This window comes from Canis lupus, chromosome 3 (genome assembly GCF_003254725.2).
Source record: "Canis lupus dingo isolate Sandy chromosome 3, ASM325472v2, whole genome shotgun sequence".
Lineage (NCBI taxonomy): Eukaryota > Metazoa > Chordata > Mammalia > Carnivora > Canidae > Canis > Canis lupus.
In genome coordinates this window covers 74,870,992-74,887,062 of record NC_064245.1, presented here as the reverse complement: position 1 = coordinate 74,887,062, position 16,071 = coordinate 74,870,992, and the positions used below count along the sequence as shown (strand labels likewise).

The 16,071-nt window shown below is 37.9% G+C and overlaps 1 protein-coding gene across 1 annotated transcript in view; it reads left to right on the top strand.

Annotated features, from left to right (window-relative positions):
• Positions 1-16,071, top strand: part of NWD2 (NACHT and WD repeat domain containing 2) — a 174,574-nt gene that overhangs the window by 78,490 nt on the left and 80,013 nt on the right. The window contains 1 exon segment of the mRNA XM_025436945.3: positions 6,155-6,271. Coding sequence (XP_025292730.1) covers positions 6,155-6,271 — 117 coding nt within the window.

Genomic DNA, 16,071 nt, shown 5'->3' with positions numbered 1-16,071 from the left:
AGCTGGAACTCCAGTACAGTGTTGAATAGAAGTGGTGAGAATGAATAGCCTCTTCTTGTTCCTTAATCTTAAGGGAAAAGCTTTCATTTTTTATTAAGTATTCTGTTAGATGTAGTTTTTTCAGGTATGCCCTTTATTCAGGTTGAGGAAATTAATTTCTATTCTTGGTTTGTGTTTTCATCATAAAAGGGTGTCGAATGTTTTTTCTGTCTCCTTTAAGATTTACCATTTTGCTTTTGCCTTTATTCTATTGATACATAGTGCATTACATTAGTTAATTTTCTGATGCTAGGCCAACCTTGCATTCCTGGGATGAATACTACCTGGTTCTGTTGTATAATACGTTTTATATGCTGCTGGATTAGGTGTTCAAGTATTCCTGAATACACTTGAGTGTTCTAGCATCCTTCCCTTTTGTTTTATATTCATGAGCTATTGCTCTGTAATTTCCTTATATTTTTGTCTGCCATTGGTACTAGGATCATACTGGTCTCATAGAGTTAGTTGGGAAGTATTCTCCTAATTTTTGGAAGACTGTGAAGAATTGGTGGAATTCACCAGTGCCTCCATCTGGACCCATGCTTTTCTTTTAAATAGCTATTTAATCTCTTTCCACATTTCTGTTGACATTTTCTGTTTTGTCTTGAGTCTATTTTTGTGATTTGTCTCTCTTTAGATATTTGTCCATTTCAACTTAAGTAATCTAATTTATTGGCATATAGTTGTTCATAGTATTCTCTAATAACCCCTTATTCCTGCCACGTCGGTAGTAATGGCCTCTCTTTCACTTATGATTTTGGTAATTTGAGTCTTCTCATTTTTTTAAAGATTTTATTTACTTACTCATGAGAGAGAGAGAGAGAGAGAGAGAGAGGCAGAGACATAGGCAGAGGGAGAAGCAGACTCCCCACAAGGAGCCCAATGTGGAACTTGATCCTGGACTCTGGGATTACAACCTGAGCCGAAGGCAGGCACTCAACTGCTGAGCTACTCAGGGGTCCCTCCTCATTTTTTTTTTAATACAGCTAAAGTTATGTCCATTTTCTTCTCTTCAAATAACCAACTTGGTTTCATTGATTTTTGTCCTTTTTTTTAACTTCTGGGGGATGTTTTTTGTATATTTTTTTTATTGGAGTTCAATTTGCCAACATATAACACCCAGTGCTCATCCAGTCAAGTGCCCCACTCAGTGCCCGTCACCCATTCACCCCATCCTCCCACCCACCTCCCCTTCCACTACCCCTTGTTGGTTTCCCAGAGTCAGGAGTCTCTCATGTTTTGTCTCCCTCTCTGATATTTACCACTCATCTTCTCTCCTTTCCCCTATAATCCCTTTCACTATTTTTTACCATTGGTTTCTCTGTTCAGTAATGTCCATTATCTATTGTTTCCTTCGGCTAGCCTTGGCTTGCTCTTCTTTCTCTATTGTCTTTTTATTTAAATTTAATTAGCCAACATATAGAACATCATTAGCTTCAGATGTAGAGTTCAGTAATTCATCAGTTGCATATAACACACAGTGCTCATCACATCACATGCCCTCCAATGTATCCATCACCCAGTTACCCTATCCTGCCTCCCCTCTAGCAAGCCTCGGTTTCTTTCCCATAGTAAATAGTCTCATTTTTTGCCTCCCTCTGATTTCTTCCCATTCTGTTTCCCTCCTTTCCCCTATGATGCTTTCTGCTGTTTCTTATATTCTTCATATGAGTGAAAACATATGATAATTGTCTCTTTCTCTATTTGACTTATTTTGCTCAGCATAATACCCTCCAGTTCCATCAACATCAGTGTAAATGGTAAGATTTCATCCTTTCTGATGGCTGAATAATAAGTATCCCTGTGTGTGTGTGTGTGCGTGTGTGTGTGTGTGTGTGTGTGCGCATCTCACATTCTCTTTATCCATTCCTCTGTTGATGGACATCTCGGCTCTTTCCAGTCTGGCTATTATGGAAATTGCTGCTATAAATGTTGAGGTACAGGTGCCCCTTCAGGTCACTACATTTATATCTTTGGGGTAGATACCTAGTAGTGCAATCGCTGGGTCTTAGGGTAGGTAGCTCTATCTTTAACTTCTTGAGGAACCTCCATACTGCTTTTCCAGAGTGGCTGCACCAATTTGCATCCCCACCAACAGTAAGAGAGTTCCCCTTTCTCCACATCCTTGCCAACATTTGTTGTTTCCTGACTTGTTAATTTTAGCCATTCTGACTGATGTAAGGTACTATCTCATTGTGGTTTTGATTTGTATTTCCCTGATGCTGAGTGATGTGAAGCATTTTTTCATGTGTCTTGGCCATTTGTATGACTTCTTAGAGAAATGACTGTTCATGTCTTCTGCCCATTTCTTGACTGGATTATTTGGTTTTTGGGTGTTGAGTTTAAGTTCTTTATAGATCTTGGATGCTAGCCTTTTATCTGATATGTCATTTGCAATTATCTGATATGTCGTTTGCAAATTATCTTCTATTCCATTGGTTGCCTTTTAGTTTTGTTGACTATGTCTTTTGCTGTGCAAAAGCTTTTTATCTTGTTGAAGTCTCAATAGGTCATTTTTGCTTTTGGACTCCCTTGCCTTTGGAGTCATGTCTAGCAAGAAGTTTCTGTCTGTGTTCTCTTCTAGGATTTTGATTGATTTCTGTCTCACATTTAAGTCTTTCATCCATTTTGAGTTTATCTTTGTGTATAGTATAAGAAAATGGTCCAGTTTCATTCTTCTACCTGTGGCTGTCCAATTTTCCCAACATCATTTGTTGAAGAGCCTTTTTTTCTCCTGGATATTCTTTCCTGCTTTGTCGAAAAATAACTGACCACAGAGTTGAGGGTCCATTTCTGGGTTCTCTATTCTGTTCCATTGATATAGATGTCTGTTTTTATGCTAGTACCATACTGTCCTGATGATTACAGCTTTGTAATATAGTGGGAAGTCTGACACTGTAAGACTTGTAATGCCACTGGCTTTGGTTTTCTTCTTCAAAATTCCTCTGATATTTGGGATCTTTTCTGATTCCATGGGATTATTTATTCCACCTCTGTGAAAAAAGTTGATGGTATTTTGACAGGGATTGCATTGAATTTGTTGATTGTTTTGTATAACTAGACATTTTAATAATATTTATTCTTCCAATTCATGACCATGGAATTTTTTTTTCATTTCCTTTTGTCTTCCTCAACCTCTATTGTTTTAAGGTAGATTATTGGTTTGAGATCTTTTTAATATAGGTGTTATAGCTAAAATTTCCCTTTAAGTACTATTGTAACTGCATCCTGTAAGTTTTGGTATCTTGTGTCTTTGTCTCAAAGTATTTTTTAAATTTTCCTTGTGATTTCTTCTTTGACTTCTTGGTTAGGAGAATATTGATTTCCATATATTTATGAATTTCCCGAATTTCTGTAATACTGATTTTTAATGTCATTGCCTTATGTTCAGAAAACATACTTTATATCATTTAAATCCATCTTAGTTTACTGAGGGTTGTTTTATTATCTAATAAATGTCCTCTCCTGGCCAATGTTTTATGTTTACTTAAGAATGTATATACTATTGTTGGGAGACTCTTCTATAAATATTATATCTAGTTAGTTTATAATATTGTTCCAGTCTTCTACTTTTTAATTGACCTTCCTATTCATTCTTCTCTTTATTGAATGTGAAATATTTAAGTCTCCAACTATTATAGTTGAATTGTCTGTTTTTCCCTTTACTTCTGTTGTACTTAATACATTTTCAGCTATTAGTTGTATTACATTTATAATTGCTATATCTTCCTGATGGATTGACTCTTTTATCATTATAAAATGTCCCTCTTTACCTCTAGTTACATTTTGTTTTAAAATCTCTTGTCTGAGATCAGTAGTCACGTGAGCTTTCTTATGGTTACTGCTTGCATGATATATCTTTTCCATCCTTTTGAATCCAAAGTGTCTTGCCTATAGACTGCATATAGCTGGATCTTGTTTTTGATCTAGTCTGACAATCTCTGCCACTGATTGGATTGATACATTCACACTTAATATAGTTTGGATTATATCTGTTATTTGACTTCTTTTCCCTCCTATATCTTTTGTGTTCCTCTATTTCTTTTACTTTTTTGCTTTGTGTTAATTCCTTTAATACTTTTTCACTATATTTGAGTTATTGCTTCATAGTTATCTTAAGATAAATCGTATCAGAATCTACTTATAATTTATACCAACTTAATTCTAGTGAGCTATAGAAGGATTACTCCTTTAGAGCTCTATGCCCTTTTTGTGCTATTGCTATATATATAACCTCTATATATGTTATGAATCTAATTATATTGTTATAATTATTTTATATAATTTTAGGTAATTTAAAGAGGAGAGAAGAGCTAGTATATATTTATAGCTTTTGTTATATTAGCCTTTATATTTACCATTTGTTTCTCTTCATTGGTTCTGAATCAGACCTTTCCTCAGGTATGTCTTTAAATATGTTCAAACAGTGTCAGCCAAAAGCATGGACAATAGGCTCTGTGAATGATTGTCAGTCCATGCATGGCACAGCTAAGAGTTAGCATTCACATTGCAGATTTGTGTTTTTGGCCATTTATTAGTAGATGACCAAAAATGTCTTGTTCTAATAATCTCAGTAATTTACAGTTCTATCAAATTAAAGTTTCTGTGATGGTGAAGTGGTCTGTATCTGTGCTTTCCAACATGAGAGTCAGCAGCCACATGTGGCTATGGAGTATTTGGATTAATTTTAATTTCTATTTAATTTTAAATAGCCACAGCTACAGGCTTTCATTTGGGACACTGAAGTTATCATCTCAGGTGTACTGTTCCTTGATATTGTGATTCAACTTTATAAGGTAGATCAAAGGGAAGAACCTCCCCCCCAAAAGATATGTGATAGTTTCATTTATTATATAACTTATATCTTGAGGGAGGCAGGATGGTGGAACGGTAGGGGTCCTTATTTCATTTGCCCCCCTAAATTTAGCTAAATAACTTTCAAACCATCCTGATCACCTATGAATTTAATCTAGGATGTAATGAACGAACAGCTGGAATGCTACAAATAGAAAAGTGACCGCTTCTTCCAGGCTAGAAGTGTGGAGAAGAGAGGCAGAAGGGATATATTGGGAGATGAGACATATCTTTATCAGCCATCTAAAAATTCAAACACAGATTGACAGAGATCTGATACAAACACACCCCTGCAGGGCCATGGCCAAGAGATGAGAAGTAAACAAAGTCCCTGAGATCTGCTAGGGGCACAATTACTGGACGCATGCTCTGTGCTTGCATCTCACTGAATGCCAAACAGCCAGTAGGGAGAGGTTCTTTTTCTGCTTGTGGGAAACAAAGGAAATCTTCAAAGCTATAATCGGAAACATTTACCTTATGCAGAACAGCCTTGAGTAAAGGGAATGGAACACACATTGCTCTTCACAGCAGATTTTTCAAAGAGTGTGCTTCTAAATGTCTTTACAGACTCTCAGAATCTTTCCTCATAGTCTTTGAAGTAAGGAGATAGAAGATCCTATTATCCTCACTTCTCATTAAAGCATACCACCTTTCATTGTTTCCAATACATGGTTTTCAGGCATATATTGATGAAAGCCAAACTGCTTTCGGATGAAAGAGACATAAACAAAATCCCCGTGGGATAAAGCATCATAACAAGATTGTTTTAGGTTTTAAATTTTTTGCAAGAAAGTTCCATGTTTCCTGTTAGGTCGGTATATGTTAATGTCTGTTGTCATTTTCCCACCTCATATTAAGATACACAGTAATATCATACACTATCTTTTTGTCTCAAATAATGTGATAACCATATCCCAGGTGCTTCCAAACACTTTTTTTTGAAAGCCTGTTACCGTTTCAATGTAATGAAAGCCTGCCCTGCAAAGCCTCTGACATTTAACATTTCATTTTCTCTGGGGCCATGTCAACAGTATAATAAGGAACAAAAGAAATTATAATGTTCATCCCTAGCCTATCATGGGATTTTAAAAAAATAGATTTGAAGAGATCTTAAACATAATTTTCCCTCTCAAGGGAAAACATGCTGCAAAGAGAAAAGTTAAAAGTCACTCAGCTTAACATTGTAAATAAGAATAAAGCCCACAGGTAAATGAAGTTTTCCTGCAGATAAATTAACACTGCCTCATCTGTTGGTTCCCAGGTCATAGATCTCTACTGGGGCATTGATGAAGATGAATGGGACAGCCCAGAGCTCCAGAAGACTCGCATGAAGCTGCTGGAGGATTGTTTGAAAACTTCTGCAGGTCCATGTTTTGTTGTGGGTATAAAAAAACTAATGCTTTATATGAAATTGTAGATGACTGTGAGAATTGTTGTTGATTTGTGATTTTTTAAGGGACTTTTAATTATTTTGAATGAGGAAAAACTACTGGCTTTTCTGTGTCTATTTAAAACCTTTCAACTGTCTCCTTGCCCTCAATGTGTGAGAACAAAACCTTCAGCTTTCCATAAGAAGCACTGCAAATTAACGGTGAATAATTTGAAGTGGTAATCGAAGGGATGACTGGGGTTTGACAACCATTGCCGCAACACCTTGTGATCAGCAGGAAGGATGACTGTGTCAGCATAGAGTCCCTACCCTGGAACCCATGTTCCATCATAGTGTATCCATGTCTTGACACTAGGGTTTTTGGTAATTTTGTAACACACTGACTGAAACATTGTTAAAGTAAACCAATATGTGAGGTCAAGTCCACCAATAGAAAAGGTAGAAAAAAAATGTATCTTTGGAGTGATTTTCAGCTAGGTGTTCATTAAAAGCTACAAATTAATAAATTTTTCAAGTGAAACATTGTTTTTGAAAGAATATCCACTTTTCTATCTAAATGCAGTGATAGTAAGAAAAGTAGGTCATTCTATAGCAGGTGATTGTGTAACATCACTGACTTAATTTAGCTTAAGAAAGAACCTTACCCTGAATCCAAAAAGATTCTAGCAATGGATAAGGAAGTTGCTCCTCTCAACACAGGATGTTCTGAGGCTGATAGATGAGTGTTAAAATTACTAGTGAATGCTTCGAAGAAATTATCATACCATTAAAAGCTAAGTTGGCTTAATGTAGCAACAAGAGTTTTTCATATTTATTTATCTATTTATATTCAGCTCCACCTAGGATTAGGAAGACAGATGCTATCAGAAATCTGACCAGTTGATAGGGAAGTTCTTACTGAGGATAATAAAGTGCATAAAAGCTCTGTAACATTTTTAGTATCAGTATATGAATTATTCACTTATTTGCCAACTACTTATTAAATGCTGCGCCAGGAATTGCACTTAGTGCTGGGGATATGGTAGGTTGACCCATACAAAATGGTTATTTTGTGTGCCACTTAGGACTTAACCTTAGATTTGAATTAAGAAGATAAAACCCCTGCCCTTTAGAGCTAGTTCGCATTCTTCGGTAGGGTCAAGGGGAGAGGGCAGGCAAAAATGAAGGAAATAAGCAAAGTCACAAGTAGCATGGAGAAGAATACAAAAAAAGAGGGAGAAGAGGGAACACCCATGAGGGGAGAGAGTTGTTATTTTCAGTAGAGTAGTTGGAGAAGGCCTTACTGATAAGGTAAGGAATATCCATGAGGGGAGCTAAGAAGAGGGATAAGAAAGGACCAGGTAGATTTCCAGATCAGAACATTCCGGAGAGAGGAGTTGGGACCATGGTTGGCATGTACAGGAAACAGTAGGAGCAAGAGGGGCGAAGAGGCCGTAGATTTTGATTTCAATGACCTGAGAAGCCAGAGTGTTTTGAGCAGAGGACTGAAGTGATCTGATGTATTTTAAGGCCTACCATGGTCTCCAGGTATAGGTTAAAGGGCAGAACATGGAGCCTCCTCAGAATGCTAATAACGTTGGAAGCCCAACAAAAACACATGGCTTGGAGGGTTGAAGAATGGGCATGTAAAAACTGTGTCCTAGAGTCTGTACAGAACAGAAAGTCCTGAAAGCCATGTTAGATATCTGAGGTTCTATGGCAGGGGAATTAAGACTTTTTCTGTGGATCTTCAGAGGACAGAACAGGGCCCAACAGATGGAAAGTACATGGAAACAGGCTCAGCACTAGGTGAAGAAATTGGAAGATACAGCATTCACTGCTTTTGAGATCACAGATCCCTGGGTTCTGACATTTCATAGCTGCGTGACAGTGGAGGAGTTTCTTTATTACCCTAAGTCTCAGTCTCTTGATCTGTGAACTAAAGATGATGATGATAGTCATCTAGCTCCCGGGGTCATTCTGAAGATGAAATAAAACTCCAGAGCACTTTTGCAGAGTCTCACCTACACAGTCCACAGTAAGTATTAGTTTTGAAGGATAACAGTGATGACAGGTAACAGCTATCTAAAGATGAAATCACCTGGCCCAAATTATAATGGGTGCATCACCAAGAAAGTTGTCATCAAAGGAGAGAATACAAAGCAGTCTGGTAGAGGTATAGCAGAAGAGATTCAGACTGTGGAAGACAAGTGAGACCGGGTTCCCTGATGCTTGGAAAGCCAGATTTGGGAGGTGTGGCCTGGGGAGTCACAGTTGTAATGCCCTCCACAGCTCTATCCTGATCCAGCCTCAAAAATTCAGGAATGAGAGAGACATTCTCCCTCATTTTATCCCCCTGGGGCATGTCCTACTGAAACTAACAAAAATGAGTCATAGCCATTAATTCTAAAATGTATTGGTAAGGGAGTGAGTAAAGACTGAAGATTTCAGCAGATTCTGAGAGTAAAGGTTAAATACTAGAACATCAGGGACAACCTCACTAAGTGTAAACAAATGATTTATCCCTCCGCCTGCTCCCTAAAACATGTGAAACCCAGGGCAACCATGTCTTCTGTGGAGACAGCTAGGATTCTTCACCCCAGTGATCCTAAATCAGGCAAGACTTACCTCACAGCTTATGGGAAATGGTACCTCTTTTCCAGCCTTTTTGCTTGTAACTATGGCAGCAGCAGGTGTCTAGGTGTCCCTTCTGAGTTCCACTTTCCTCGCCCGGTGCTCCATTGTGGTACTTCTAGAAGTTGTGATGACCCCTGTGGATGCAAAGCGTGGCATATTATTTTCCCTAATGCTAACATTTTTGGCAAGGAAATTCACTACTGCTGAATGAAAGTTTTTATATTTTCAAAGGCTTTACAAGTATTAACTCTACATTAGGTACAAATGAATTAAGTACCCAGAGAACTGAGGCCCAGAGGGAACTTGGATTTAAATATTACATGTGCTTGGCTCTTTCCAACTTCCTTTCCTACAAGTTGTGCTTTGGGATATGGCCCAAGGCCCTGGCATCACACGGGCTATGCCCACCCATCCAGGATTGCTGTCTCATACAGCTCTCTGTGCACTGGTCTTTGATCCCAAGGATAGAATGGAGTAAGGTGCCTATATGCAGGTCCAGTTCCACCCTCAGAGAATTAACTCAGGAGACATGTCATACTGAGAAAACAAACATCATTTTTTTATAAGTAAGGCGCCCACAGTGAGGAAAAACCCAGAAGTTTTATTTCACAACCTGAATTGGAGCCCTGGTTCTGACAGAGAGGTTAACTAGCCTCACCATGCTTTAATTATCACCTCCATAAAATGGGGAAATAATATAAGTAAATGTTGAATGAATATCAGAAGTTTATAGGAACCAGATGTGATATGAGTTCTTTATAAAGGGCTACACAACCATTAGTTATCAGTATGTTGTGATTTAAATTATTTTCAAATGAAAATAAAATGATTTTACTCATAATGGACATTTCTGTGATATTGGATATTTTTCCCTTTGAAATTGATGATGATAGTCCACATATAGAAAACACTAAGACTTGATTCACACCATCAAATATTAAAGTCAAATATTAAAGGGGTTTTGAGTATGTTCTTTACAAACATTGTAAAATATAGAGAGTGTATATTCATTTGCTAGATAGGAATTTGCTGGAATTTACTTAGACCTTCACCTGCTCCCAAGGAAGGATTTTGACCAGGACTGCCCTTAACAAGAAGACAGCTTACAGTTGAGTACAGAGTCATTATCGCAGAGAACTGCCTCAGTCCCTCCCCACCAAAATATGGAAAGGTTAACAGAATCTTCCCCATCAACCTGTCCTATCCACTTAATCCATAAAAATTCCTTATGAAGTGGGAGAGGAATATTGTCTTTTGAAGAGAGAGAGTTCTCTCATCCCCGTCCCTCTTCATGATGTGTGTTTATGGAGAGGGTTTTCTTATCATTCTTCCAAATTTGGAAAACCCAAAAAGAATTGCTTGTGATATCTGAGTATTAACCCTGGACCTTAGGTGAAGTCCTGTCTCTTGGCCCAAGTTGATATAAAGCAGCCGCTCTCCTGGCTTGAATAACTGGGAGTTTGAAAAGCTTCCTTATAGAATTAGGGGAGCTGTCCCCCAAGTATGTAGGAGCCGTGGGGGATGCAGACAGCATCTCACTACATTGCCCCACTCCAGAGTGGATGATGTAGAGATTTACTGGAGGAAAGGCACTGGCAGACTACCCGAGGGGGGTCACCCCAGGCCCATGCGGGGAGCCAGTTCAAGGAGTTCTGGGTGCTACTGGAAGGTAAGAGGAGATACCAGGTAAGAGGAGATTCCAGAACTTCACATTCAAAGGGTCATTCCCTATCTCTTAGTGTCGGGACAAAGAGAATGCTGCCTGTGGTATGCTTTGTCAACTCCTAGAAGTCTCAGGAAGCCACAGCCCATACAGCATCTTCTTTAGGATACCATATATACACAGACATAATTTGTTAGCATTGGATAGAGAAGCAGCTGAGACCAAAAGAATGGGACTACTGCCATCATTCTTACCTGAGTGTAAGGGGACGCCAAACCAGACTTCCATCCCTCACCCCTGCATACACATCATCAGTGGTCCAGACGGTCCAGACAGAGAACAGAGAGCAGGACACACTCTTGCCTGCCACAGGCAGCTCCTGGCAGCTGCACTGAAGACGATGCACAAAGTGGGAAGAAGGGAACTCAGAGACATTTTCAACTGAGCTAAATTTCAAGCCAGAAATATGAAAACAGAAAGAGTTGGACCGAGAAATCTATCCATTATTGAGAAATTTTTTAACTTTTTCCACTAAGCAGGGAAGTCAAGATGAAACAAAGCAAGGTCCATAGTTGTTACTGGTAAAAATGAAACTCTTCCATATTTGTACATCCCTGAGGGACACTATTGAATGAAACCTGAAGCATAAAGATCAGTTCTTTATCACCTGTGTCCCCACTTGCCTTCAAAATTAAATTATGCTGCCTTAATGGTTCAAATTCAGTTTGGTTGAAGTGATTTTCAGTTAGGGAAAACTGTACAGTGAGAGTTCGGAAATCATTGAATTTGACAAAATGTGTTCTTATGACAGTTTAGCTTTGGAAAATATCCACATTCCAGCAGATGATTGATTTACCATTTTAGGTATACTAAATTAAACATGAAAAAATAATACAAATGCTTAGTCTTGGTGTATACTTTAATAAAATATACAGGGTTTTTATATGATTTAGTTCTCATACTTGTATGTGTATGAGATGTATTAAAATGTATTAAAAATAGAAAAACAGTCATTGATTTGAACTGGAAAATCATTTAAATTAATCTAAGTTTTTTAAGTCCTTTCTTTAAAACATTAAAGAAAAAAATTCATCTAAAACCTTAAGACTCTATAAAATTAAGCTTGTCCATTTGAAATCAACTAGCTGTCAGTAGCTCTAAAATAAGTTCCGGGGATCCCTGGATGGCGCAGCGGTTTGGCGCCTGCCTTTGGCCCGGGGCGCGATCCTGGAGACCCGGGATCGAATCCCACATCGGGCTCCCGGTGCATGGAGCCTGCTTCTCCCTCTGCCTGTGTCTCTGCCTCTCTCTCTGTGACTATCATAAAAAAATAAATAAATAAATATTTAAAAAAAATAAAATAAAATAAGTTCCAATTAGGTTCCAATGGTAAATTACCTCATCATTACCAAAGGAATGTTACAGTGGGCAAACACTGAAAATTATTATTGAAAAGACAATTATCTTGGTAGAATCCAAGAAAGCCCTTTCATTCATTTGTGCTAATTATATATATGTTTAAGCCACTGTTTTGCAGTTCATATGGTATGATATGTTTTGTGTGGTAAAAGAAATTATGGTAAAAAGAGTTATGGAGAAAGGAAAGTGAAAGAGCAATCAATCTCTGTGTAACTTGGTAAGAAAAAATGTTCTTTGAAAACTGTAATCCAAAGGACTTATGCTTCTGAGTAGAATTTCAACAACTTAAAAAACTATAAACATTCTATTTATAGAGAAATAATAGAGCTATGAAGACATAGATGATTAGGCAAGCTAATTTCCAGAGAGAAAAGCCCTTTCTTGGTGAGCTGGCTTTATACATGGAGGAGCCCCAAAGTCTCAGCAGTCTTCTCCATGAGACACGTGCTGATCAGTGGGTAGGTAGGATGGAAAAGCAGTGGGAAGTCTTCTTCCACAATCTCTTGGTGTTTAGAAGACAGAGTGCACTAAAACCTAACATGATTATTCAAACTGTGCCACTGACACATTTTAATTCAACTAAAACTACAACCTAGGTGTTACCCAATTCAAATACTGATGAAACTAATTCATTAGCCTCTTATCCTGCCAGTCTAACATAAGAAGAGGGACCTATAAATATCAGTTCTTATAAATACAATGCCCAGACAAAAATAGACACATAGATAAATGGAATAGAGAACCCAAAAATAAACCACACTTATATAGTCAATTAATCTATGACAAAGGAGCCAAGAATATACAATGGGGAAATGATGGTCTCTTCAACAAATGGTGCCTGGAAAACTGAACAGTCTTCTTTACACCATACACAAAAACATCAAAATGGATTAAAGACCTACGGTGAGGCCTGAAACCCTAAAACTCCTAGAAGAAACATAGGCAGTAATCTTTTGGACATCAAACTTAGCAAAATTTTTCTAGATATGTCCCCTCAGGCAAGGAAAACAAAATCAAAAATAAACTGTTGATACTATACCAAAATAAAAAGGTTTTGTACAGCAAAGGAAATGATCAACAAAACAAGATGACCAAGATGATAGAGTTGGCAAGCAAAAGCAAATAACTATTTGAAATATTAATGAAAATAGAGAAAAAGATAGGTAAAATAAATGAGAAGATAGATAATTTCAACAAAGAAATGGAATCTATAAAAATACAAAAGAATCGGATATTTTAGAATTAAAATATACAGTATCTGAAAGTTAAAACTTAATTGATAGGCTTAATAGTAGACTCAATACAGTAGATGACTAGATTAGTGAACCCAAAGGGATGTCAATAAAAAAATATCCAAATTGGGGGTGCCTGCAATGGCTCAGTCAGTTAAGTGTCTGCCTTCAGCTCAGGTCATGATCTCAGGGTCCTGGCATCAAGCCCCATGTCTGGCTCCCTGCTCAGCAGGGAGTGTACTCCCTCTCTCTGCCTCTGCCCCTCCACCCAACTTGTGTTCTCTCTTGCTCGCTCGCTCTCAAGTAAAATCAAAAAAAAAAAAAAATCCAAATTGAAGCACAGATTTTCTTTAAAGAGTAGGGAAGACAGAATGAAGTAGAAGCAATAGGTGAGGCACAAATCATCTCACATAAGTATAATTGGAGTTCCAGAAAAAGAAACAGGACATGAAAGAAATAACAAGTGAGAATTTTCCAAAAACTATTTGAAGACATCAACTCGCACAGGTTCAAGGAGTCAGTAAACCCCAAGCAAAACAATTGCACCTGAGCACTTTGCAGTAAGCTACTTAAAAGCAAAAATTAAAAAAAAAAAAAACCTTAAAGCCCATCAGAGAATTGTCAAAAGAAAATGAAATGACATCTTTAAGGAGCTAAAAGAAAAAAACAGCCAAGTTAGATTGGTCTACCTAGTGGAAGTATCCTGCAAAAGCAAAACTGAAACAAAGATGTTTCCAGACAAAAACAGAAAGACTTTGTCATCAGCTCATCCACATTTGAAGAAAAACTAGAAGATGGCTTTCAAAAGCCTTAGAGAAAATGACCACAGAGAGAAAATTGAATACATAAGAAGAAATCAAGAGCACTGAAAAGGATAAGGTGAAAGGCTATTGAGTGTTAAGCAACAGTAATAATGCTGTGTAGAGACTGTAACTTATAAGGAAGGAGAGGTAAGACCAAAATTTTTGCTCAAAGGGCAAAAGGGACAAATGTAGTCTAACCACTTTTGAAGGTGGTCTTGCATTATTTGGGAAGTGATAAAATGTGTTTGATAAAAGTAAAAATGAAAGTTGATCTGTAATAAGTCAAGGATGAATATTATACCTATATGTACCAGAACCACTACATAAGGATGCAAAATGATATACAAATTCCATGTAAGGAAATCAATAGAATAACTCCTTTAAAAGAAGACTGGAAAAGAAGAATAAAGAATGGGTACAATAAACAGAAAGATGATAGCCTTCAACCCAACTATTTCATTAAATGTAAACAGACTAAACACTCCAAATAAAATACAATTCAAATATGTGCTGTGCACTAACCAAAAGAAAGTTTTATCAATACCACACAGTAAGCTTTAAGCTAAGAAGATAAAGGAACATTTCATAATGATAAAAAGTTCAACTCATTGAGAAGATATAATAGGGGTGGCTAAGTCAGTGAGGCATCTAACTTTTGATTTCAGCTCAGATCATGATGTCAGGGTTGTGGAATTAAGCCCCACATCAGGCTCCATGTCAGGTTCTCTCTTCCTCTCCCTCTGCCCCTCCCTCCACACTCATGCTCTCGCTCACTCAGAAAAAACAAAAGCTATAATATTCCTATATTTATAACCATCTAATAACATGGCTTCAAAATACAGGCACACCTCAAAGATATTGAGGGTTTCATTCAAAACCACCTCAGTAAAGTGAGTATCACAATAAAGTGAATCAAATGAATTCTCTGGTTTCCCAGTGCATATAAAAGTTATGTTTACACTGTATTGTAATCTATTTTTTATAAATTTATTTTTATTGGTGTTCAATTTGCCAACATATAGAATAACACCCAGTGCTCATCCCATCAAGTGCCCCCCTCAGTGCCCATCACCCAGTCACCCCCACCCTCCCCCCCCGCCCACCTCCCCTTCCACCACCTCTAGTTCGTTTCCCAGAGTTAGGAGTCTCTCATGTTGTCTCCCTTTCTGATATTTCCCACTCATTTTTTCCCCTTTCCCCTTTATTCTGTTTCACTATTTTTTATATTCCCCAAATGAATGAGACCATATAATGTTTGTCCTTCTCCGACTGACTTACTTCACTCAGCATAATACCCTCCAGTTCCATCCACGTCAAACAAATGGTGGGTATTTGTCATTTCTAATAGCTGAGTAATATTCCATTGTATACATAAACCACTTCTTCTTTATCCATTCATCTTTCGTTGGACACCGAGGCTCCTTCCACAGTTCAGCTGCTGTGGACATTGCTGCTAGAAACATCGGGGTGCAGGTGTCCCAGCGTTTCACTGTATCTGTATCTTTGGGGTAAATCCCCAGCAGGGCAATTGCTGGGTCGTAGGGCAGGTCTATTTTTAACTCTTGGAGGGACCTCCACACAGTTTTCCAGAGTGGCTGCACCAGTTCACATTCCCACCAACAGTGCAAGAGGGTTCCCCTTTTCTCCGCATCCTTTCCAACATTTGTGGTTTCCTGCCTTGTTAATGTTCCCTATGCTCACTGGTGTGAGGTGGTATCTCATTGTGGTTTTGATTTGTATTTCCCTGATGGCGAGTGATGCGGAGCATTTCCTCATGTGCTTGTTGGCCATGTCTATGTCTTCCTCTGTGAGATTTCTGTTCATGTCTTTTGCCCATTTCACGATTGGATTGTTTGTTTCTTTGCTGTTGAGTTTAAGAAGTTCTTTATAGATCTTGAAAACTAGCAAGATAGGTCTGATAGGTCATTTGCAAATATCTTCTCCCATTCTGTAGGTTGTCTTTGAGTTTCGTTGACTGTTTCTTTTGCTGTGCAAAAGCTTCTCATTGTGATCTATTAATAATGGCATTCAATCTAAAAAAAACCCACAATGTAT